Source organism: Oncorhynchus keta, chromosome 19 (assembly GCF_023373465.1).
Source record: "Oncorhynchus keta strain PuntledgeMale-10-30-2019 chromosome 19, Oket_V2, whole genome shotgun sequence".
Taxonomy (NCBI): Eukaryota; Metazoa; Chordata; class Actinopteri; order Salmoniformes; family Salmonidae; genus Oncorhynchus; species Oncorhynchus keta.
Genome location: NC_068439.1, coordinates 81,525,172 through 81,547,575, shown reverse-complemented (window position 1 = coordinate 81,547,575; position 22,404 = coordinate 81,525,172). Strand labels below are relative to the sequence as shown.

General features: G+C 44.4%; 2 protein-coding genes across 4 annotated transcripts in view; both read right to left on the bottom strand.

The window, feature by feature from the left end:
* Positions 1-995: 995 nt before the first annotated feature.
* The window catches only part of LOC118379916 (kinesin-like protein KIF13B), a 101,842-nt gene continuing 80,433 nt past the window's right edge, over positions 996-22,404 (bottom strand). Inside the window, exons 31-41 of the mRNA XM_052471493.1 lie at positions 21,472-21,590; positions 21,027-21,203; positions 20,654-20,746; positions 18,343-18,501; positions 16,636-16,713; positions 11,839-11,898; positions 10,800-10,911; positions 10,443-10,534; positions 7,998-8,081; positions 4,985-6,884; positions 996-4,125 (exon numbers count right to left, since the gene is read on the bottom strand). Coding sequence (XP_052327453.1) covers positions 3,869-4,125; positions 4,985-6,884; positions 7,998-8,081; positions 10,443-10,534; positions 10,800-10,911; positions 11,839-11,898; positions 16,636-16,713; positions 18,343-18,501; positions 20,654-20,746; positions 21,027-21,203; positions 21,472-21,590 — 3,131 coding nt within the window. The 3' untranslated portion in view covers positions 996-3,868. The remainder of the gene's footprint in view (positions 4,126-4,984; positions 6,885-7,997; positions 8,082-10,442; positions 10,535-10,799; positions 10,912-11,838; positions 11,899-16,635; positions 16,714-18,342; positions 18,502-20,653; positions 20,747-21,026; positions 21,204-21,471; positions 21,591-22,404) is intronic.
* On the bottom strand, positions 6,847-7,725 carry LOC127909520 (uncharacterized). 3 transcript variants are annotated; one of them, XM_052471489.1, is made up of 2 exons: positions 7,456-7,725; positions 6,847-7,415 (listed from the first exon to the last, which is right to left on the bottom strand). In XM_052471489.1, the coding sequence occupies exons 1-2, from the start codon at positions 7,723-7,725 to the stop codon at positions 7,047-7,049; spliced, it is 639 nt and encodes a 212-aa protein (XP_052327449.1). In that variant the 3' UTR covers positions 6,847-7,046. The 3 variants fall into 3 exon arrangements, with proteins under 3 accessions (XP_052327449.1, XP_052327450.1, XP_052327451.1); XM_052471490.1 differs by having other exon boundaries at positions 6,879-7,415; positions 7,496-7,725; XM_052471491.1 differs by having other exon boundaries at positions 6,879-7,415; positions 7,536-7,725.

Below are 22,404 nucleotides of genomic sequence, written 5' to 3'. Positions count from 1 at the left end.
GTTAGTTTTTATAGTTTTAACAAGTTTTGTTAACAAGGTAAATCATTAAGAACCAATTAAGAACCAATTGTCTAGTCGACGGACTGCATTGTTCAGGGGTAGAACGATAGATTGTCTACCTTGTCAGCTCGGGGATCGATCCTGCAACCTTTAGGTGACTGTCCCAATGCTCCTGACCACTAGGCTACCTGCCGCCCTGAAAAGTATGATCGGAGATTTCTATTGTAGAAGCAGTTTTAGGTTATCTTTATAATGACTGCATTAATACTGTTTTGGAGTTGCAAGCACGGGTAACTGCATTTGTGGGAGCCGGAGTGGTGCAGCGGTCTAAGGCACTGCATTTAAGACACTCCCTGGTTCGAATCCAGGCTGCATCACATCCGTCCATGATTAGGAGTCCCATAGGGCGGCGCACAAATGGCCCAACATCGTCCGGGGTAGACCGTCAATTGCAAATAAGAATATGTTCTTCACTGACTTGTCTAGTTAAAGAAAGGTAAAAAAAACGGAGTGAACTGAAAGTGGGCGTGTGAGAAGTGGGCGGATCAACTGCTTTACACCAGCGCTCTGCAATTGGTTAGCCAGCTTTGATTGAGCATGTTTCTTAACGTTATTGGTCAGTTCTCTGCATGCAGATGTTGGCCGAACTGATATTCCTTTAGTCATCTCTGCCGACCAGGACCACACATTGTAAATGTTAAAGCCACGCAAAACGGCATCGTGTCGCAACAAATATACCAAGTAAACCGATTCTCTTTCCACACGCATTATTCCGTTGATCCTCCCACTTATGTTGACACGCAACAGGTATGCGTTTAGCAGAAGAGCAAGAGGCTAAACTCCGCGGAAAAATCTGTCTCCTTCCAGCAGTTTTTCCGTTGTTTGGTCAACAAGTAAAGCGTTTTTGTATGGAGAGCAATGAGTGTCGAATTGTGTAAAGTTACACAATACAAAATCCCGTTTGTCTTCAAAAAGTCAAAACAAGTCTAACTTGGTACAGATGTATCCACAGTGAAGTTTATTGTAACACCATATTGATATAAAACAAAATCATGTAGATTTGTCTCTTTCTCTATAGTATATCTTTTTAATTGTCCGTCTTAAAACATTCATAGTCAAATCAAATTGAATATCACAAGTATAAAAACATTTACAAACATTTAAATTAAAAAACAAGCCCAGTGTATAATGTCTAAACCATTGCAGAGCTCTTCATCCATTTACTTCATTCTGATTCTCCCAGGTCTGCATTCTTCCCCTCCCAATATTACCCCCAAATCACACTTTACCAAACAGATACACAGAATGATAAAACCTAGCAGAGTTTCAGTAGTATTATTACAAAATGGACAGAGTGCAAACTTGTTCAGAAGATCAAGTATACAGTATATTTCCCCTTAGAAAAAAAAACAGCAACTCAGAACAAAAAAAAAAGGGCCATACTGTTCTACTAACATAGTTAATAAAATAAGGCACATCATTTGTGGTAATGTCAGTACACATATTCCCCACTGGGTGGTGCACTACTTGTTAGTTAGAGCAACCCATTGGGCATCACATCACGTCTTTGTGGTTCATCCCTATACTCCAACACAATGATACCCACTAAAGCCTTGTTCACACCAGCAGTTTGAAGTGACTCAAATCCACTTTTTTTTTTTTTTTTTTAAAGGCATATCCGATTTTAATCTGTTTTTTTCTTTCCTGCAGTCGGAACGTCTAAAAAGCATGGAATCAGATATTTCGAGGTGAATTGAAATCAGATACAAAATCAGATTCCTGCCAATGACTTATTTTCTTAACAGTCAAATCTAATTTATTTTCCTTCAAGTGGTTTTTAAGACTTATTTGGCACATCTTGTTGCTTGCTACTCTGTTGACAGTTTCAACAAACACTTATGGTAGCTAAGTAGTTAATTGTTTACAAACAAACTGTATCTGACTGTATGTGCCAACAAACTAAACAGCTACCTAGGTTGACCGCTGTGGCCAGACAAAAATGACTTGTTTTGAAAGTTGGATCATCTTATCGTTTGAGGCTTTGTAAGTGTTCTCACGCTTTGATGATTTTGAGCATGTAAAACAACTGGGAGACTTCCATAGCAGGCATTGTTGTCAGTCAACTTAGCTGCACAACAGCTTTCTGAGTGAGAGGAAACACGAGCACCACCACCAATCAGCCTACAGCAACGCACGTACGCCTGCCATTACCTTGACAACCAGAGAAGCCATGTCAGCCAATCACTACAGTCTGAAAACACACATCCGATTCGAGACATGTGTATAGCACGACGGGTGTGTGCACTGAGATCGAGGGACGAGCGTAGCAGGGACGTAACACAATGCAGTCGGTATTGATTTGAGCATTAAGAGCTGCAGTGTGAACAAAGCTTCCGAAAGCACATGTCATGACATTACTTAACCACATTAGTTATTTTAATGAGAACCTGAGAGACCCTATACGACTTTGTAAGGAAAAGAAAAAAATACATTCAGATTATATGAAATAACAGTATGAAAGCCTGGATACATGGACTTGCATATTGATGCAGCATCCCTCTTATCTGTCCATCGATGGCTAGTCTTTTAAAAATGAGCAAGATGTGCATCTCTTATCTCTTGAAATGTTCCTGTGGTGTTCAGCTGCACCTCTACCGACCAGGGTGGGAATCAATTCCAGTTTAATTCCGGAAGGACACCGAAATTCTAATTTGGAATTTCAGTGTCCTTCCTGAATTGACTGAATTTAACCCGACCCTGGTACCTTTGTACAGGAGTAGTGAGACAGAACTTCTGCACTGAACAAAAAATATAAAATCAACATGTAAAGTGTCGGTCCCATGTTTCATAAGTTGAAATACAAAAGAAACCAAGTAAATTTGTTTACATTCCTGCTAGTGAATATTTATCCTTTCCTAAGATAATCCATCCACCTGACAGGTGTGGAATATCAAGAAGCTGATTAAACAGCATGTGCATTACAGAGGTGCACCTTGTGCTGGGGACAATAAAAGGCCACTCTAAAATGTGCAGTTTTGTCACAACACAATACCACAGATGTCTCAAGTTGAAGGAGTGGGCAATTGGCATGCTGACTGCAGGAATGTCCACCAGAGCTGTTGCCAGATAATGGAGTGTTCATTTCTCTACCATAAGCCGTCTCCAACGCCATTTCAGAGAATTAGGCAGTATTTGTCCAACCGGCCTCACAATCACAGACCACGTGTAACCACGCCAGCCCAGGACTTCCACCCGTTTAACATCCCATCCGAAAGACAGCACCCTACACAGAGCAGTGTCCAATCACTGCCCTCGTGTATTGGGATTTTTTTTTTTTTTTTTAGACCAGAGGAAATAGTGCCTCCTACTGGCCCTCCAACACCACTTGCAACAGCATCTGGTCTCCCATCCAGGGACCGACCAGGACTTCACAGGTCAGCCAGCAGTGGGGTGCAAGGTGTTCTGCTGCTGGCTGACTGGTTTTCTGATCCACGCCTCTACTTATTTTGAAACTGTTTTTAAAGGTATCCGTGACCAATAGATGCATAACTGTATTCCCAGTCATGTGACATACATAGATTAAGAACCTAATGAATTCACTTCAATTGACTGATTTCATTATAAGAAGTGTAAACATCTTTGAAATTGTTGTGTTTCAATTTTTTGTTCAGTGTATGTAGATCTCTCTTCTCCCCATGGTTCATTCTCACCTATGGAACTATACAGAGAAAACTACCCTTCAGGGTTGGGCTCAATACCATTTCAATTCAGTTCATTTGTCTCATAGAGAAGCATTGAGAAAAAAAAATTGAATTTCGGTTTTCCTGAATTTAAATGAAATTGACCCCAACTCTGCTACCCTCTCCTCTTAGCTGTTCCAGGACTTGCGGTTCTGTCCCTTGCGACTGGCCCCAGTCCCCTCTCCCTTGGCCAGGGCAGTGAGGGCAGCCAGGTTAGGGCTGGACCCTGATAGGTTAGCACTGCGACGCTTCTGCTGCTGGCGACGCTTCTGCTTAGCCCCGCCCCCGACTCCTCCACGGCTCACCCTATCAGGACGCACCAACACACCATAACCAGGGTTACAGTGGAAGTAGTGCTTTCCACCCACGGACCCGTCGTTTTTCCCTAGAGAGAGAGAGAGAGATTGATAGTGAGAGAGAGATTGATAGTGAGAGAGAGATTGATAGTGAGAGAGAGATTGATAGTGAGAGAGAGATTGATAGAGAGATTGATAGTGAGAGAGAGATTGATAGTGAGAGAGAGATTGATAGTGAGAGAGATTGATAGTGAGAGAGATTGATGAGAGAGAGATTGATAGTGAGAGAGAGATTGATTGAGAGAGAGATTGATAGTGAGAGAGAGATTGATAGAGAGAGAGATTGAGAGAGAGAGATTGATAGTGAGAGAAAGATTGATAGTGAGAGAAAGATTGATAGTGAGAGAAAGATTGATAGTGAGAGAGAGATTGATAGTGAGAGAAAGATTGATAGTGAGAGAGAGATTGATAGTGAGAGAGAGATTGATAGTAGATTGATAGTGAGAGAGAGATTGATAGTGAGAGAGAGATTGATAGTGAGAGAGAGATTGATAGTGAGAGAGAGATTGATAGTGAGAGAGAGATTGATAGTGAGAGAGAGATTGATAGTGAGAGAAAGATTGATAGTGAGAGAAAGATTGATAGTGAGAGAAAGATTGATAGTGAGAGAGAGATTGATAGTGAGAGAGAGATTGATAGTGAGAGAGAGATTGATAGTGAGAGATTGATAGTGAGAGAACTGGTGGGGCACAGCCACCATAAAATACTGGCACACTAACATAATATAGACAATAACCTGTCATTCCAAATTAAAGAGCAGAATCTTCCAAATTAGTGAGGCTATTTCTGACTTAATGTTCACCGGGGCATTTCTGAGAACTCATATGAAAACACGGAGGTCGCCGTCTAATCTAGATGAGATAATATCATCTCTGCTATATTACCTACCTGCAGGTAAATCTAGCTCCACTCCAACCCAGGTTCCCTCTGCAAAGTCTGTAGGTCCCACGTAGCTCACCATCCCACTTTTATGACTTCCTACAGTCACAAACTCCCCCTCCTTCAGCCAGTCAGGCACGGCTGTGGTTACGTCTGTGACTCCTTCGTCTGAGTCGGAGAGGATCTCCAATCTCTCCAGAGGAACAGAGAGGTCAACACCCAGACTACTGGCCCCAGCTCTTCCTGCCCCTGCCTGGCCTTCATCCTCATCTAGGATAGGTTGGAAGGACTTCAGGTCGGATGTCTTTACTTTCTGGATCTTGAATGCGTTGGCTGATGTGCTACTGGAAGTGGGAGTTTTGACGACTAGTGCTGGGACAGGGTTTAGGGTTAGAAGAGGGGCTTTGGCTGGGGCAGGGGTTGGTGTTGAGGTCGGAGCTGGATGGGCAGGTGTAGGGGCTGGGGCAGGGGTTGGTGTTGAGGTTGGAGCTGGATGGGCAGGTCCCGGAGCTACAGATTGGGCTGGTGCTGGGATTGGGGCTGGTGCTTTGACTTGTTGGCTAGGTGCAGGCTCATCAACTGGAGGCTCTACAGGGGTAGGTGCAGGTTCAGACTGGGCTGCCGGTGCCCGCTGGTCTAGTTCTTCTGGTAGCTCTGATGGAGGCTGGGACTGGTCTGGACATGCTTCTACTGGTTGATCTGTTTGGCCCAGTACCGATTCTGAACCAGCCGATTCACCCAGTCCTGTTTGTTCTGTGGCTGCTTGATCTGATTCTTGTAGCAGGGCTGGTGCTGGTGAAGACTGATCCAGTGGTGGAGACTCGTTAAGACCTGGTGCCGATTCTACCGGTGGTTCCGGTCGATCAAATGCAGACGGTTCTGATTCTGGAAGATCCGTTACAGACATGCCGACATGTTGTTCTGTCTGGCCCCGTGATGATGACAACATGACCTCCGTCTCTGGTTGTTCCTGAGGTTTCTCGGACTCCATTGGTTCTTCTATGTGGACTGGTGGTTCAGACTGACGTGACACTATAGACGGTTCATGTGTCGATTTATCTGGTGTGGACTGTGTCAGTGACTCTGACTGGACTGATTGTTCTGACACTATAGACGGTAGTAGTCGGTAGTGGACTTGTGTAGACTTGTCTGGCATGGACTGTGTCAGTGACTCTGACTGGACTGATTGTTCTGACACTATAGACGGTAGTAGTCGGTAGTGGACTTGTGTAGACTTGTCTGGCATGGACTGTGTCAGTGACTCTGATGGAGTCTCGTGTTCAGGTTTTCCTGAGGTGCCGTGTGGTTCTAATGGGAGATGAGATTCTGCTCTGAGTTTATCAGTCCTGTCTGACTGGGATGTGCTAGTGTCAGTCCTGTCTGACTGGGATGTGCTAGTGTCAGTCCTGTCTGCCTGGGATGTGCTAGTATCAGTCCTGTCTGACTGGGATGTGCTTGTGTCAGTCCTGTCTGACTGGGATGTGCTAGTGTCAGTCCTGTCTGCCTGGGATGTACTAGTATCAGTCCTGTCTGACTGGGATGTGCTAGTATCAGTCCCCTCGGTCTCCGAAGCCTCCAGGTCAGTAGCAGTGGCCTGGGGTATCTGAGGAGTCTCCTCCTCTTCCTCCTGGTCGGCCATGTTACAGTCATGATGAAGGTACCGACCGATGTCTGCCTCGAATGACCTGTGCATCGCCTCAAAGCCATCTGGCCTGAGATTGGCTGACGGAGTGACGTCCCCACCAATCAGGTAGGGCTCTGACAGGGTTGCCGTGGAGACGCTGGTAGACACCTCGCTGACCGGGCTGGGGTCGGGCTCTTCCATCTCAGGGATGATGGGTGGTGGGAGGGGCATGGTTTTTGGGGCCTCTGATTGGCTCTCTGGGGGGATGATTTCTCCAATGGGAACCTGTGGAATTAACAATGGCGACACAGACTAGTAATGGATGGTGATGAGCATGATACTGCGCACACGCACACGCACACACACACCCCTAGGTGTAGGATCAATGTAATTGATTTGTTATTAAGACCACATTATTTATCTATTATGGATATTGCTTTGTGTGTCCTAACAACTCGCTACATTGCCAGTGTGGCTGGATGGGCCAGTCTTTGACCAGGCTGCCAGGTCGCTGGCTGGATGGGCCAGTCTTTGACCAGGCTGCCAGGTCGCTGGCTGGATGGGCCAGTCTTTGACCAGGCTGCCAGGTCGCTGGCTGGATGGGCCAGTCTTTGACCAGGCTGCCAGGTCGCTGGCTGGATGGGCCAGTCTTTGACCAGGCTGCCAGGTCGCTGGCTGGATGGGCCAGTCTTTGACCAGGCTGCCAGGTCGCTGGCTGGATGGGCCAGTCTTTGACCAGGCTGCCAGGTCGCTGGCTGGATGGGCCAGTCTTTGACCAGGCTGCCAGGTCGCTGGCTGGATGGGCCAGTCTTTGACCTGGCTGCCAGGTCGCTGGCTGGATGGGCCAGTCTTTGACCAGGCTGCCAGGTCGCTGGCTGGATGGGCCAGTCTTTGACCAGGCTGCCAGGTCGCTGGCTGGATGGGCCAGTCTTTGACCAGGCTGCCAGGTCGCTGGCTGGATGGGCCAGTCTTTGACCAGGCTGCCAGGTCGCTGGCTGGATGGGCCAGTCTTTGACCTGGCTGCCAGGTCGCTGGCTGGATGGGCCAGTCTTTGACCTGGCTGCCAGGTCGCTGGCTGGATGGGCCAGTCTTTGACCAGGCTGCCAGGTCGCTGGCTGGAACGCATTGTCCCTTGTTTAAAAAAAAAAAAAAAATCCTAACTTGTTTTTGCTGTGAAATAAATCAAGTTTATTTTTTACCTGCATTATTTTCTTCTGTAACGAAACCCAACAACAAAATGTCAAATGTATTATTGTCAACAACGTTCCCTTCTGGGATTATTGGACAAGTGTTGGGCAAGGCATACAAATCCCTCAAATCGGAGTGCCTAAGGAAATTTGGGTTAAACATTTAAGAAATAGTCAATGAACAAGGGACATGAGATCAAGTGACTTTTACCAAGTGACGACCAAGTGTGGTATCCAAGTCCTCTTCAACACTTGGTGACTGCACTCTGATGAAAGGCAGGCTCCGAGGAACAGGCTAAAAATGAGAGTTGTGTTAAAATTTGATCTGAGATGTTTCGCAGAGTATATTGACAGTTAAATTAATCATTGATGTCATTCCAGCCTCTGATCTAAGGACAGTATACAGAAGCCTCTGATCTAGGGACACTATACCGATTCAGCCTCTATTAGGGACACTACAATTCCAGCCTCTGGGATAGGGACATTACCGATTCTAGCCTCTGATCTAGGGACACTATACCGATTCCAGCCTCTGATCTAGGGACACTATACCGATTCCAGCCTCTGATCTAGGGACACTATACCGATTCTAGCCTCTGATCTAGGGACACTAATCGAGTAGCCTCTGATCTAGGGACAGTATTTACCGATTCCAGCCTCTGATCTAGGGAACAAGGGATTCCAGCCTCTGATCTAGGGACAGTATACCGATTCCAGCCTCTGATCTAGGGACAGTATGATTCCAGCCTCTGATCAAGGGACAGTGACCGATTCAGCCTCTGATCTAGGGACACTATACCGAAGCCTCTGATCAGGGACAGTATACCGATTCTAGCCTCTGAACAGGGACTACAGAAGCCTCTGATCTAGGGACACTATAGATTTAGCCTCTGATCTAGGGACACTATACCGATTCCAGCCTCTGATCTAGGGACACTATACCGATTCCAGCCTCTGATCTAGGGACAGTATACCGATTCCAGCCTCTGATCTAGGGACACTATAATTCAGCCTCTGATCTAGGGACACTTACAGATTCCAGCCTCTGATCTAGGGACAGTATACCGATTCCAGCTCTCTGATCTGACAGATCTACCGACTCCAGCCTCTGATCTAGGGAATACCGACTCCAGCCTCTGATCTAGGGACACGATACCGACTCCAGCCTCTGATCTAGGGACACGATACCGACTCCAGCCTCTGATCTAGGGACACGATACCGACTCCAGCCTCTGATCTAGGGACAGGACAGTATCTAGGGACACGACCGACTCCAGCCTCTGATCTAGGGGGACAGTATACCGACTCCAGCCTCTGATCTAGGGGGACAGCCTCTGATAGGGACCGATACCGACTCCAGCCTCTGATCTAGGGACACGATACCGACTCCAGCCTCTGATCTAGGGACACGATACCGACTCCAGCCTCTGATCTAGGGGGACAGTATCTAGGGACACGATACCGACTCCAGCCTCTGATCTAGGGACAGACTCCAGCCTCTGATACCGATTCCAGCCTCTGATCTAGGGACAGTATACCGATTCTCCAGCCTCTGATCTAGGGACACCGACTCCATACCGATTCCAGCCTCTGATCTAGGGGGACAGCCTCTGATCTAGGGACAGTATACCGACTCCAGCCTCTGATCTAGGGACAGTATACCGACTCCAGCCTCTGATCTAGGGACAGTATACCGATTCCAGCCTCTGATCTAGGGACAGTATACCGATTCCAGCCTCTGATCTAGGGACAGTATACCGATTCCAGCCTCTGATCTAGGGACAGTATACCGATTCTAGCCTCTGATCTAGGGACAGTATACCGATTCCAGCCTCTGATCTAGGGACAGTATACCGATTCCAGACTCTGATCTAGGGACAGTATACCGATTCCAGACTCTGATCTAGGGACAGTATACCGATTCCAGACTCTGATCTAGGGACAGTATACCGATTCCAGACTCTGATCTAGGGACAATATACCGATTCCAGCCTCTGATCTAGGGACAGCACACAAATTCCTGTCCCTTTTCTATTAAATCAACCTCCATTCAAAATGTCCTTTCTGACCTGCTCAAAACCCTGGGAATTAAAATAAGGCATTATTTAAAAAAATACATTTATAGCTAAACATTCCAAACCTCTCTCTTCTCAGAGAAGGGGTAAGGGGGAGGGGCACCTAGAGATATTGGTGGCAGATCAGCAGAGTTCTAGATGAATTCTGGAAATCACAGTGAGAACTGACAAGTGATTGTTTTCACATGTTTTGATTGGAAGATGCTAGAAGGAGAAGGAGTCGCCACGGAAACCATTGTCAGCAGGTCCAAACAGAACTGAACCGGTCGTCCTCTGGCTCAGCCCATAACACCTGGGACTCAACCACTGTCCCCTCTCCTGTCCACTCCACCACATCTTCACACTGCTGGACAATACTCCCATACAAAAAGGCCCTTGGACAGATACAGTCTCTAAAAACAGACTATGGCTGCTTCTACAAGCAGTATGCTAAATGTGTGAGATAATGTGAATGTCTAGACCCTTAACCTCTATTCTGACCCTAACCTTAGTAACCAGTTGCTTACGAACAGACATTTCCCTATTGAGGATCTACAGATGGTCAAACTATCCAAATAAATGACGGCCTTAGTTTAGTTTACCTGCTGGGGGACAGGAGTCAGGTCTCTCTTCTCCTCCCTGGCGGAGAACAGGGACTTGAGCAGTTTGGGGACAGGAGGGACCAGAGCCTTGACTGGGGAGAAATAATAGGTAGCACGAGCGCCGTAGTGAGAGGCCGTACAGGGAGGAAGAGGAAGAAGGGAGGAAGAGGAAGAAGAGAGGAAGAGGAAGAAGAGAGGAAGCTATAAACTGGAGAGGAGAAACCCAACAGAAGAAACCAGAGGACAGACAGAACAGGTAATATAATAGCAGCACCAGAGCAGTGAAGGCTCAACAGTGAGGAAAAGGATAGCGACCATTAGCCATGAGGTTATATCAGAGGACTGTGTTGTTCTCACCAGCGTCAGGGAGGATGTTCTGGGCCAGAGGTAGAGTGGAGCCAGAGAGGGTACGTCTGGAGTGGGATGGGGGAGGCACAACTGACAGGTCCTGGTGACTCTCGGACCAGCCCTGAGGATACCAGGGATGGAACAGTAGAACCATTTTTTGTGATATATAGTTGGCAGCAGGATTGGGGTCAATTCCATTTAAATTCAGAAAGCAAATTTAGAATCATTGAAGACAATTGGAATTTGATTGTACTTTCTGACTGGTATTGAAATTAAATTGACCCCAACCCTGGTTGGTAGAGATATGGTTACGGTTTTGTTGTTCGTTGAGGTGTTGTTAGAGTATGTTGCCATGGTGTTTGATAGTTAAGGTGTTGTTAGAGTATGTTGCCATGGTGTTTGATAGTTAAGGTGTTGTTAGAGTATGTTGCCATGGTGTTTGATAGTTAAGGTGTTGTTAGAGTATGTTGCCATGGTGTTTGATAGTTCAGGTGTTGTTAGAGTATGTTGCCATGGTGTTTGATAGTTAGGGTGTTGTTAGAGTATGTTGCCATGGTGTTTGATAGTTAGGGTGTTGTTAGAGTATGTTGCCATGGTGTTTGATAGTTCAGGTGTTGTTAGAGTATGTTGCCATGGTGTTTGATAGTTAGGGTGTTGTTAGAGTATGTTGCCATGGTGTTTGATAGTTCAGGTGTTGTTAGAGTATGTTGCCATGGTGTTTGATAGTTAAGGTGTTGTTAGAGTATGTTGCCATGGTGTTTGATAGTTAAGGTGTTGTTAGAGTATGTTGCCATTGCCATGGTGTTTGATAGTTAAGGTGTTGTTAGAGTATGTTGCCATGGTGTTTGATAGTTAAGGTGTTGTTAGAGTATGTTGCCATGGTGTTTGATAGTTAGGGTGTTGTTAGAGTATGTTGCCATGGTGTTTGATAGTTAAGGTGTTGTTAGATATAGTTTGGGTGTCAAACACCATGGCAACATAGAAGTTGCTGTACACATGGGGGGGGGGGTCTGTTTTTCTAGAATAACCTAGTTTAGGGACGTCTCACCTTGTTGCCATGTAGCCTGTGGTTGGTGGACAGGTCCTGTCTGCTCCAGGATCCTGACAGCTAGAAGAGGGAAGAGACCAGGATGGTTAACTAAGGATTTAGCCTGCTGAGCTAAATCCTTAGTTTAGAGAGCGTGCGCAAGTCTTAGGTTAGTTACACTGTCGTCTTTACAGGCTAACTAGCAGTTACTAAGCAGTACGTTATTACGTTACTGAGATGATGGGAATAGCTGGCTGATGGTAGAGGCGTCCTCAGATGAAACAGTTTGGTAGAGTTGGTGCATATAGCATGACGACATTTTGTGACGTTTCTATTCGTTTAGGATTTCGTGAGGTTTTTTTCGGAGCCGAAGTCTAAGCCCCATCGTCGGTGATTGGTCAACAGTAGGGATTCTTAAAAAAAAATCGTATTTGTCGTCATCCAATGAGAGACGACCAGTTTTCATTGAAAAAAAAAAACATTTGAAAAATACTGCACCAAACATTTAAGTGAGATGTGAAATTGCATGACTGTGGTCTCTTCGGCAAAAAACGTAAAAATTATTTTGTTATCTTATACTGGAGAAAAATATAAAAAAATACAACAAATTAATTGATTTTACTGAGTTACAGTTCATATAATGAAATCAGTCAATTGACATAAATTCATCAGGCCGTGATCTATGGAATACAGATATGCATCTGTTGGTCAGATACTAAAAAATAAATAAATAAAATGGGCCTCAGGATCTCATCACAGTATCTACACATCTACCATTCAAGTGTTTATTTGCTAAATTGCAATTATTTCGCCACCGTGGCCTTTTTTTGCCTTTACCTCCCTTCTCACCTAATTTGCTCACATTGTATAAGGACTTGTTTATACTGTATTATTGACTGTATGTTTGTTTTACTCCATGTGTAACTCTGTGTCGTTATATCTGTCGAACTGCTTTGCTTTATCTTGGCCAGGTCGTAAGGTTGTAAATGAGAACTTGTTCTCAACTGGCCTACCTGGTTCAATAAAGGTGTTCTCAACTGGAATTCTTGGTTAAATAAAGGTGTTCTCAACTGGTCTACCTGGTTAAATAAAGGTGTTCTCAACTGGTCTACCTGGTTAAATAAAGGTGTTCTCAACTGGTCTACCTGGTTAAATAAAGGTGTTCTCAACTGGCCTACCTGGTTAAATAAAGGTGTTCTCAACTGGTCTACCTGGTTAAATAAAGGTGTTCTCAACTGGCCTACCTGGTTAAATAAAGGTGTTCTCAACTGGCCTACCTGGTTAAATAAAGGTGTTCTCAACTGGCCTACCTGGTTAAATAAAGGTGTTCTCAACTGGCCTACCTGGTTAAATAAAGGTGTTCTCAACTGGCCTACCTGGTTAAATAAAGGTGTTCTCAACTGGCCTACCTGGTTAAATAAAGGTGTTCTCAACTGGTCTACCTGGTTAAATAAAGGTGTTCTCAACTGGCCTACCTGGTTAAATAAAGGTGTTCTCAACTGGCCTTCCTGGTTAAATAAAGGTGTTCTCAACTGGCCTACCTGGTTAAATAAAGGTGTTCTCAACTGGCCTACCTGGTTAAATAAAGGTGTTCTCAACTGGCCTACCTGGTTAAATAAAGGTGTTCTCAACTGGCCTACCTGGTTAAATAAAGGTGTTCTCAACTGGTCTACCTGGTTTAAATAAAGGTGTTCTCAACTGGCCTACCTGGTTTAAATAAAGGTGTTCTCAACTGGCCTACCTGGTTAAATAAAGGTGTTCTCAACTGGCCTACCTGGTTAAATAAAGGTGTTCTCAACTGGCCTACCTGGTTAAATAAAGGTGTTCTCAACTGGTCTACCTGGTTAAATAAAGGTGTTCTCAACTGGCCTACCTGGTTAAATAAAGGTGTTCTCAACTGGCCTACCTGGTTAAATAAAGGTGTTCTCAACTGGCCTACCTGGTTAAATAAAGGTGTTCTCAACTGGCCTACCTGGTTAAATAAAGGTGTTCTCAACTGGCCTACCTGGTTAAATAAAGGTGTTCTCAACTGGCCTACCTGGTTAAATAAAGGTGTTCTCAACTGGCCTACCTGGTTAAATAAAGGTGTTCTCAACTGGCCTACCTGGTTAAATAAAGGTGTTCTCAACTGGCCTACCTGGTTAAATAAAGGTGTTCTCAACTGGCCTACCTGGTTAAATAAAGGTGTTCTCAACTGGCCTACCTGGTTAAATAAAGGTGTTCTCAACTGGCCTACCTGGTTAAATAAAGGTGTTCTCAACTGGCCTACCTGGTTAAATAAAGGTGTTCTCAACTGGCCTACCTGGTTAAATAAAGGTGTTCTCAACTGGCCTAACTGGTTAAATAAAGGTGTTCTCAACTGGCCTTCCTGGTTAAATAAAGGTGTTCTCAACTGGCCTACCTGGTTAAATAAAGGTGTTCTCAACTGGCCTACCTGGTTAAATAAAGGTGTTCTCAACTGGCCTACCTGGTTAAATAAAGGTGTTCTCAACTGGCCTACCTGGTTTAAATAAAGGTGTTCTCAACTGGCCTACCTGGTTTAAATAAAGGTGTTCTCAACTGGCCTACCTGGTTAAATAAAGGTGTTCTCAACTGGCCTACCTGGTTAAATAAAGGTGTTCTCAACTGGCCTACCTGGTTAAATAAAGGTGTTCTCAACTGGCCTACCTGGTTAAATAAAGGTGTTCTCAACTGGTCTACCTGGTTAAATAAAGGTGTTCTCAACTGGCCTACCTGGTTAAATAAAGGTGTTCTCAACTGGCCTACCTGGTTAAATAAAGGTGTTCTCAACTGGCCTACCTGGTTAAATAAAGGTGTTCTCAACTGGCCTACCTGGTTAAATAAAGGTGAAATAAAAAATTAAATAATCATAAAATCTCTGTGTCAAATTGCCATCGATAAAATGCCATTGTGCTCATTGTCCGTAGCTTATGCCTGCCCATACCATAACCCCACCATGTGGCCCTCTGTTCACATGGTTGACATCGACAAACCGCTCGCCCACACGACGCCCTTCACGTGGTCTGTGGTTGAGGCCGGTTGGATGTACAGCAAATTCTCTCAACCGACGTTGGAGGCGGCTTATGGTAGAGAAATTAACATTCAATGCTCTGGTGGACATTCCTGCAGTCAGCATGCCAACTGCATCTGTGGCATTGTGTTGTGTAACAAAACTGTACTTCTATTGTCCCCCCCAGCACAAGGTGCACCTGTGTAAAGATCACGCTGTTTAATCAGCTTCTTGATATGCCACACCTGCCAGGTGGATGGATGATCTTGGCAAAGGAGAAATGCTCACTAACAGGGATGTAAACTAAATGTGTGCAGAGAAGAGAAATAAGCTTTTTTGTGCGAAACATTTCTCGGCTCTTATTTCAGTTCATGAAATCAAATCAAATGTCAGTCACATGAGCCGAATACAACAGGTATATAGACCTTACAGTGAAATGATGAATACAACAGGTGTAGTAGACCTTACAGTGGAATGCTGAATACAACAGGTGTAGGTAGACCTTACAGTGAAATGATGAATACAACAGGTGTAGTAGACCTTACAGTGAAATGATGAATACAACAGGTGTAGTAGACCTTACAGTGGAATGCTGAATACAACAGGTGTAGGTAGACCTTACAGTGGAATGCTGAATACAACAGGTGTAGGTAGACCTTACAGTGAAATGATGAATACAACAGGTGTAGTAGACCTTACAGTGGAATGCTGAATACAACAGGTGTAGTAGACCTAACAGTGAACATTGACTCCGGTACAGAGTCAATGTGGAGGCTATATACAGGGGGGTACCGGTACAGGGTCAATGTGGAGGCTATATACAGGGGGGTACCGGTACTGAGTCAATGTAGTCTGGGTAGCCATTTGACTAGATGTTCAGGAGTCTTTACAATAGTCTGGGTAGCCATTTGACTAGATGTTCAGGAGTCTTTACAATAGTCTGGGTAGCCATTTGACTAGATGTTCAGGAGTCTTTACAATAGTCTGGTTAGCCATTTGATGTTCAGGAGTCTTTACAATAGTCTGGTTAGCCATTTGACAAGATGTTCGGGAGTCTTTACAATAGTCTGGGTAGCCATCTGACTAGATGTTCAGGAGTCTTTACCATAGTCTGGGTAGCCATTTGACAAGATGTTCGGGAGTCTTTACAATAGTCTGGGTAGCCATCTGACTAGATGTTCAGGAGTCTTTACAATAGTCTGGGTAGCCATTTGATGTTCAGGAGTCTTTACCATAGTCTGGGTAGCCATCTGACTAGATGTTCAGGAGTCTTTACAATAGTCGGGGTAGCCATTTGATGTTCAGGAGTCTTTACAATAGTCTGGGTAGCCATTTGATGTTCAGGAGTCTTTACCATAGTCTGGGTAGCCATCTGACTAGATGTTCAGGAGTCTTTACAATAGTCTGGTTAGCCATTTGATGTTCAGGAGTCTTTACAATAGTCTGGGTAGCCATTTGATGTTCAGGAGTCTTTACCATAGTCTGGGTAGCCATCTGACTAGATGTTCAGGAGTCTTTACAATAGTCGGGGTAGCCATTTGACTAGATGTTCAGGAGTCTTTACAATAGTCTGGGTAGCCATTTGATGTTCAGGAGTCTTTACAAAACTTTACATGTTGCGTTCATATTTTTGTTCAGTGTATACTGGCTACGGCGTCTCAAGATGGACAAACAGTCCTATTGTCGTTATTTTCTCCTTTTACAAAACGGCGAGTTGGGCTAGCCGAGTTGGGCTAGGCGCCAGCCGAACTGAAGCATGCTAAAGCCTTAAGGTACAGGTCGATAGACCGTGTGAGCTCATTTCTTACCCGGTTCACATTAGGAGAGCTGAGAGCACGTCTGGGAGACTTGGTCTTGACAGACAACCGCTCCTTCACTGCAACTTCCTAAACACACACAGACACACAGGGTTTATGTTATGTAAGAGGTTAGTGTACAGTCGTGGCCTAAAGTTTTGAGAATGACACAAATATTAATTTTCACAAAAAGTTTGCTGCCTCAGTTTGTATGGTGGCTATTTGCACTCCAGAATGTTATGAAGAGTGATCAGATGAATTGCAATTAATTGCAAAGTCCCTATTTGCCATGCAAATGAACTGAATCCCCCCAAAAACATTTCCACTGCATTTCAGCCCTGCCACAAAAGGACCAGCTGACATCACGTCAGTGATTCTCTCGTAAACACAGGTGTGAGTGTTGACGAGGACAAGGCTAGAGATCACTCGGTCATGCTGATTGAGTTCAAATAACAGACTGGAAGCTTCAAAAGGAGGGTGGTGCTTCTGAATAATTCTTCTTCCTCTGTCAACCATGGTTACCTGCAAGGAAACATGTTCCATCATCATTGCTTTGCACAAAAATGGCTTCACAGGCAAGGATATTGCTGCCAGTAAGATTGCACCTAAATCAACCATTTATCGGATCATCAAGACCTTCAAGGAGAGAAGTTAAATTGTTGTGAAGAAGGGTTCAGGGCGCCCAAGAATGTCCAGCAAGTGCCAGGACCGTCTCCTAAAGTTGATTCAGCTGCGGGTTTGGGGCACCACCAGTACAGAGCTTGCTCAGGAATGGCAGCAGGCAGGTGTGAGTGCATCTGCACGCACAGCGAGGCGAAGACTTTTGGAGGATGGCCTGGAGTCAAGAAGGGCAGCAAAGAAGCCACTTCTCTCCAGGAAAGACATCAGGGACAGACTGATATTCTGCAAAAGGTACAGGGATTGGACTACTGAGGACTGGGGTAGTCATTTTCTCTGATGAATCCCATTTCCGATTGTTTGGGGCGTCCAGAAAAAAGCTTGTCTGAAGAAGACAAGGTGAGTGCTACCATCAGTCCTGTGTCATGCCAACAGTAAAGCATCCAATTCATGTGTGGGGTTGCTTCTCAGCCAAGGGAGTGGGCTCACTCACAATTTTGCCTAAGAACACCGCCATGAATTAAGAATGGTACCAACACATCCTCCAAGAGCAACTTCTCCCAACCATCCAGGAACAGTTTACTGACGAACAATGCCTTTTACAGCATGATGGAGCACCTTGCCATAAGGCAAAAGTGATAACTAAGTGGCTCGGGGAACAAAACATTGATATTTTGGCCAGGAAACATGGCCAGGAAACACCCCAGACCTGAATCCCATTGATTCAATCGTCAAGAGGTGGGTGGACAAACAAAAACCAACAAATTCTGACAAACTCCAAGCATTTATTAAGCAAGAATGGACTGCCATCAGTCAGGATGTGGCCCAGAAGTTAATTGGCAGCATGCCAGGGCGGATTGCAGAGGTCTTGAAAAAGAAGTGTCAACTCTACAAATATTGACTCTTTGCATCAACTTCATGTAATTGTCAATAAAAGCCTTTGACACTTATAAAATGCTTGGAATTATACTTCAGGCACCATTGAGTAACATCTGACCAAAAAATATCTAAAGACACTGAAGCAGCAAACTTTGTGTCATTCTCAAAACGTTTGGCCACGACTGTATGTATTATTGTGGAGAGGTCTGCCTGTCCGTCTACCTGTCGTAGTCGGTCCAGGGTGAGTATATTCTCCACAGCCAGGACACTGCGGAGGTACTTCTCTATGGCAGCCTCACTGTCCCCTGACTGGACATCCTGAACATCCACACTGGCGGCTAGTCTGGCCAGCATCTCTCTGTCCTCTGGACCCTGGACATCCTGGAGGGGGGGGAGAAGCATCGATGATATACAGGTAACTGCCAAAATAATGCAAACACCTGAGAAAATGAGTGATACAAAAGTACTGTATATTGAAAGCAGGTGCTTCGACAAAAAAAGGTGTGGTTCCTGAGTTAATTAAGCAATTAACATTCCATCATGCTTAGGGTCATGTATAATAATGCCTGGCAGGCCATTATTTTAGATATCATGACGATGCCCCAATGCCCCCATTCACAGGGCACGAGAGGTCACTGAATGGTTTGATGAGCATGAAAACAATGTAACCCATTACCCATGGCTTTCTCAGTCACCAGATCTTATGGGAGATTTTGAAGAGGCGTCCGAGACAGAGTTTTCCACCACCATCAACAGAACCCCAAAGGATGAAAGAATGGTGTTTCTTCCATCCAATAGACTTCCAGACACTTGTTTCTTCCATCCAATAGACTTCCAGACACTTGTTTCTTCCATCCAATAGACTTCCAGACACTTGTTTCTTCCATCCAATAGACTTCCAGACACTTGTTTCTTCCATCCAATAGACTTCCAGACACTTGTTTCTTCCATCCAATAGACTTCCAGACACTTGTAGAATCCATGCCAAGGTGTAATGAAGCTGTTCTGGTTCGTGGTGGACCAATGCCCTTTAAAGACACTTTATGTTGGTGTTTCTGTTCTTTTGACAGTTACCTGTATAAGATAATGTATCATAAATAATGTTTAATAGATAATGCACTGTAGATAATGTGTCAGAGCCAAAAACTATATGACAACTGTTACTTCTGGACACCCATCTAAAGTTACAATATCACAGTGACCTCATCAACATGTGCCATAAATCATGAAAACAGACCTCGGCTAACTGCGTTTGGGCACCATTGAGATTGAAAAGTTTCTGGGTGCCATGTTGGCACCAAAACATTATGTACTTTTTACTGTATTCTCCAGTTCTTTTTACTGTATTCTCCAGTTCTTTTAACCGTATTCTCCAGTTCTTTTTACCGTATTCTCCAGTTCTTTTAACCGTATTCTCCAGTTCTTTTAACCGTATTCTCCAGTTCTTTTTACTGTATTCTCCAGTTCTTTTTACCGTATTCTCCAGTTCTTTTAACCGTATTCTCCAGTTCTTTTTACCGTATTCTCCAGTTCTTTTTACCGTATTCTCCAGTTCTTTTAACCGTATTCTCCAGTTCTTTTTACTGTATTCTCCAGTTCTTTTTACCGTATTCTCCAGTTCTTTTAACCGTATTCTCCAGTTCTTTTTACCGTATTCTCCAGTTCTTTTAACCGTATTCTCCAGTTCTTTTTACCGTATTCTCCAGTTCTTTTTACCGTATTCTCCAGTTCTTTTTACCGTATTCTCCAGTTCTTTTTACCGTATTCTCCAGTTCTTTTTACCGTATTCTCCAGTTCTTTTTCCTGTATTATCCAGTTCTTTTTCCTGTATTCTCCAGTTCTTTTTCCTGTATTCTCCAGTTCTTTTTACCGTATTCTCCAGTTCTTTTCCTGTATTATCCAGTTCTTTTTCCTGTATTCTCCAGTTCTTTTTCCTGTATTCTCCAGTTCTTTTTACCGTATTCTCCAGTTCTTTTTACTGTGTTCTTTTTACTGTATTCTCCAGTTCTTTTTACTGTATTCTCCAGTTATGTTTACTGTGTTCTTTTTACAGTATTCTCCAGTTCTTTTTACTGTATTCTCCAGTTCTTTTTACCGTATTCTCCAGTTCTTTTTACCGTATTCTCCAGTTCTTTTTACCGTATTCTCCAGTTCTTTTTACCGTATTCTCCAGTTCTTTTTACCGTATTCTCCAGTTCTTTTTACTGTATTCTCCAGTTCTTTTTACTGTATTCTCCAGTTCTTTTTACTGTATTCTCCAGTTATTTTTACTGTATTCTCCAGTTATTTTTACTGTATTCTCCAGTTATTTTTACTGTATTCTCCAGTTATTTTTACCGTATTCTCCAGTTATTTTTACCGTATTCTCCAGTTATTTTTACTCCTGCTTATTGTGACCAGTTAGTGACCACTTATTGTGACCAGTTCTCAATCCAAAAACAGGTATTTAACCTCAAGGGAATTTATATACAAAGGTAACTGAAATTAAATGAGTTCACGGGTGTTGGCACCAAAACACCCGCGTTTCTCTCACCCCAGGTATGTTGGAGACGATCTCCAAGGTGACTCCACAGCCAGGAATGGTGCTGCGATGAGACATCTTCTTCATCAGACTCTGACCCCAACCCTGGTACATAACCAAGATATAAACATCAACTACACCCACGATATCAACATCAACTATAACCACGATATAAACATCAACTATACCCACGATATAAACATCAACTACACCCACGATATCAACATCAACTATAACCACGATATAAACATCAACTATAACCACGATATAAACATCAACTATAACCACGATATAAACATCAACTATACCCACGATATAAACATCAACTATACCCACGATATAAACATCAACTATACCCACGATATAAACACTGTGTGACTCCTACCTGTCTTCCAGCTAGGTTGACACAGATGCGTTTTCTGAGAACCAGCTGCATGTTAGCAGGGTGTGAGAGCTGAACTACGACCCTGACTGTCAGGTACACTCGGAGGTCAGCCGACGCGCTGCGACTCAACTGGGGACAGTCATGTACCGTAGAGTCCCACGCCGCCTCCGCACCAACCTGGGGAGGGGGATGATACATGCCTGGTTCAACATCTAGTCCCCTCGTTACTTCTTTTACACCTTAAAAGGGGTCTGATAGGAGTAAGCAGCTCGGCAGAGATTCCACCGGGCCGGTAGCACCGGTTCCTACACATCGGATCCTTTCAGATCTATGACAAGTGTCTGAAGAAAATACCAGGTGTTGATTTGGACCAGGAAATCACTACTGGTGTTAGAGCCTCAGTCGGTTTCAGCTCCAGTTTGTGTCTTTAAGACCGTTAGCTCACCTCTCCATCGGAATGTTTGACGATGTGCAGGTCGAAGAACTCATCCTCATCCTCATGGTTCAGCATGGCGTCCAGACCTCCAGCCAGCGGAGCAGACAGGTTGTCCTGGAAATCATCAGCTAGAGAGAGAGAGAGAGAGAGAGAGAGAGAGACAGAGAGAGAGAGACAGATAGAGAGAGAGACAGAGAGAGAGACAGATAGAGAGAGAGACAGATAGAGAGAGAGAGGAGGGTTCAGAGTCGACGCCAAAATACATCTGATTTAACCTTTATTTGGCAATGCTGAGACCAAGGTGTCTTCATTTAGACAGGGAGTCAATGCTGAGACCAAGGTGTCTTTATTTAGACAGAGAGTCAATGCTGAGACCAAGGTGTCTTTATTTAGACAGGGAGTCAATGCTGAGACTAAGGTGTCTTCATTTAGACAGAGAGTCTATGCTGAGTTTTTCTAGGCAAGAAAATTTCAAGATCGACCTAAATAATAAAAATCAAATAAAAATCGGCATGAGGGGGGTCACCGCCTTTGTGGAGAGGGAGCACACGGGCTGCCTTCCAAACTCTGCCGATAATCGTGTGTGTCAATGACTCTGCAATCAAGAGGAACAGGAAGCTGCAGCATGAAAAGATCAAGAGGAACAGGAAGCTGCAGCATGAAAAGATCAAGAGGAACAGGAAGCTGAAGCATGAAAAGATCAAGAGGAACAGGAAGCTGCAGCATGAAAAGATCAAGGGGAACAGGAAGCTGCAGCATGAAAAGATCAAGGGGAACAGGAAGCTGCAGCATGAAAAGATCAAGAAGAACAGGAAGCTGCAGCATGAAAAGATCAAGGGGAACAGGAAGCTGCAGCATGAAAAGATCAAGAGGAACAGGAAGCTGCAGCATGAAAAGATCAAGGGGAACAGGAAGCTGCAGCATGAAAAGATCAAAAGGAAC

Excerpts from the sequence above, each read along its gene's own strand:
- LOC127909520 (XM_052471489.1), bottom strand. The coding sequence starts at position 7,725 with ATGCGTTCCAGCCAGCGACCTGGCAGCCTGGTCAAAGACTGGCCCATC. Across the intron at positions 7,416-7,455 it reads GCCAGCGACCTGGCAGCCTG|GTCAAAGACTGGCCCATCCA; the intron begins GTCAAAGACTGG and ends CCTGGCAGCCAG.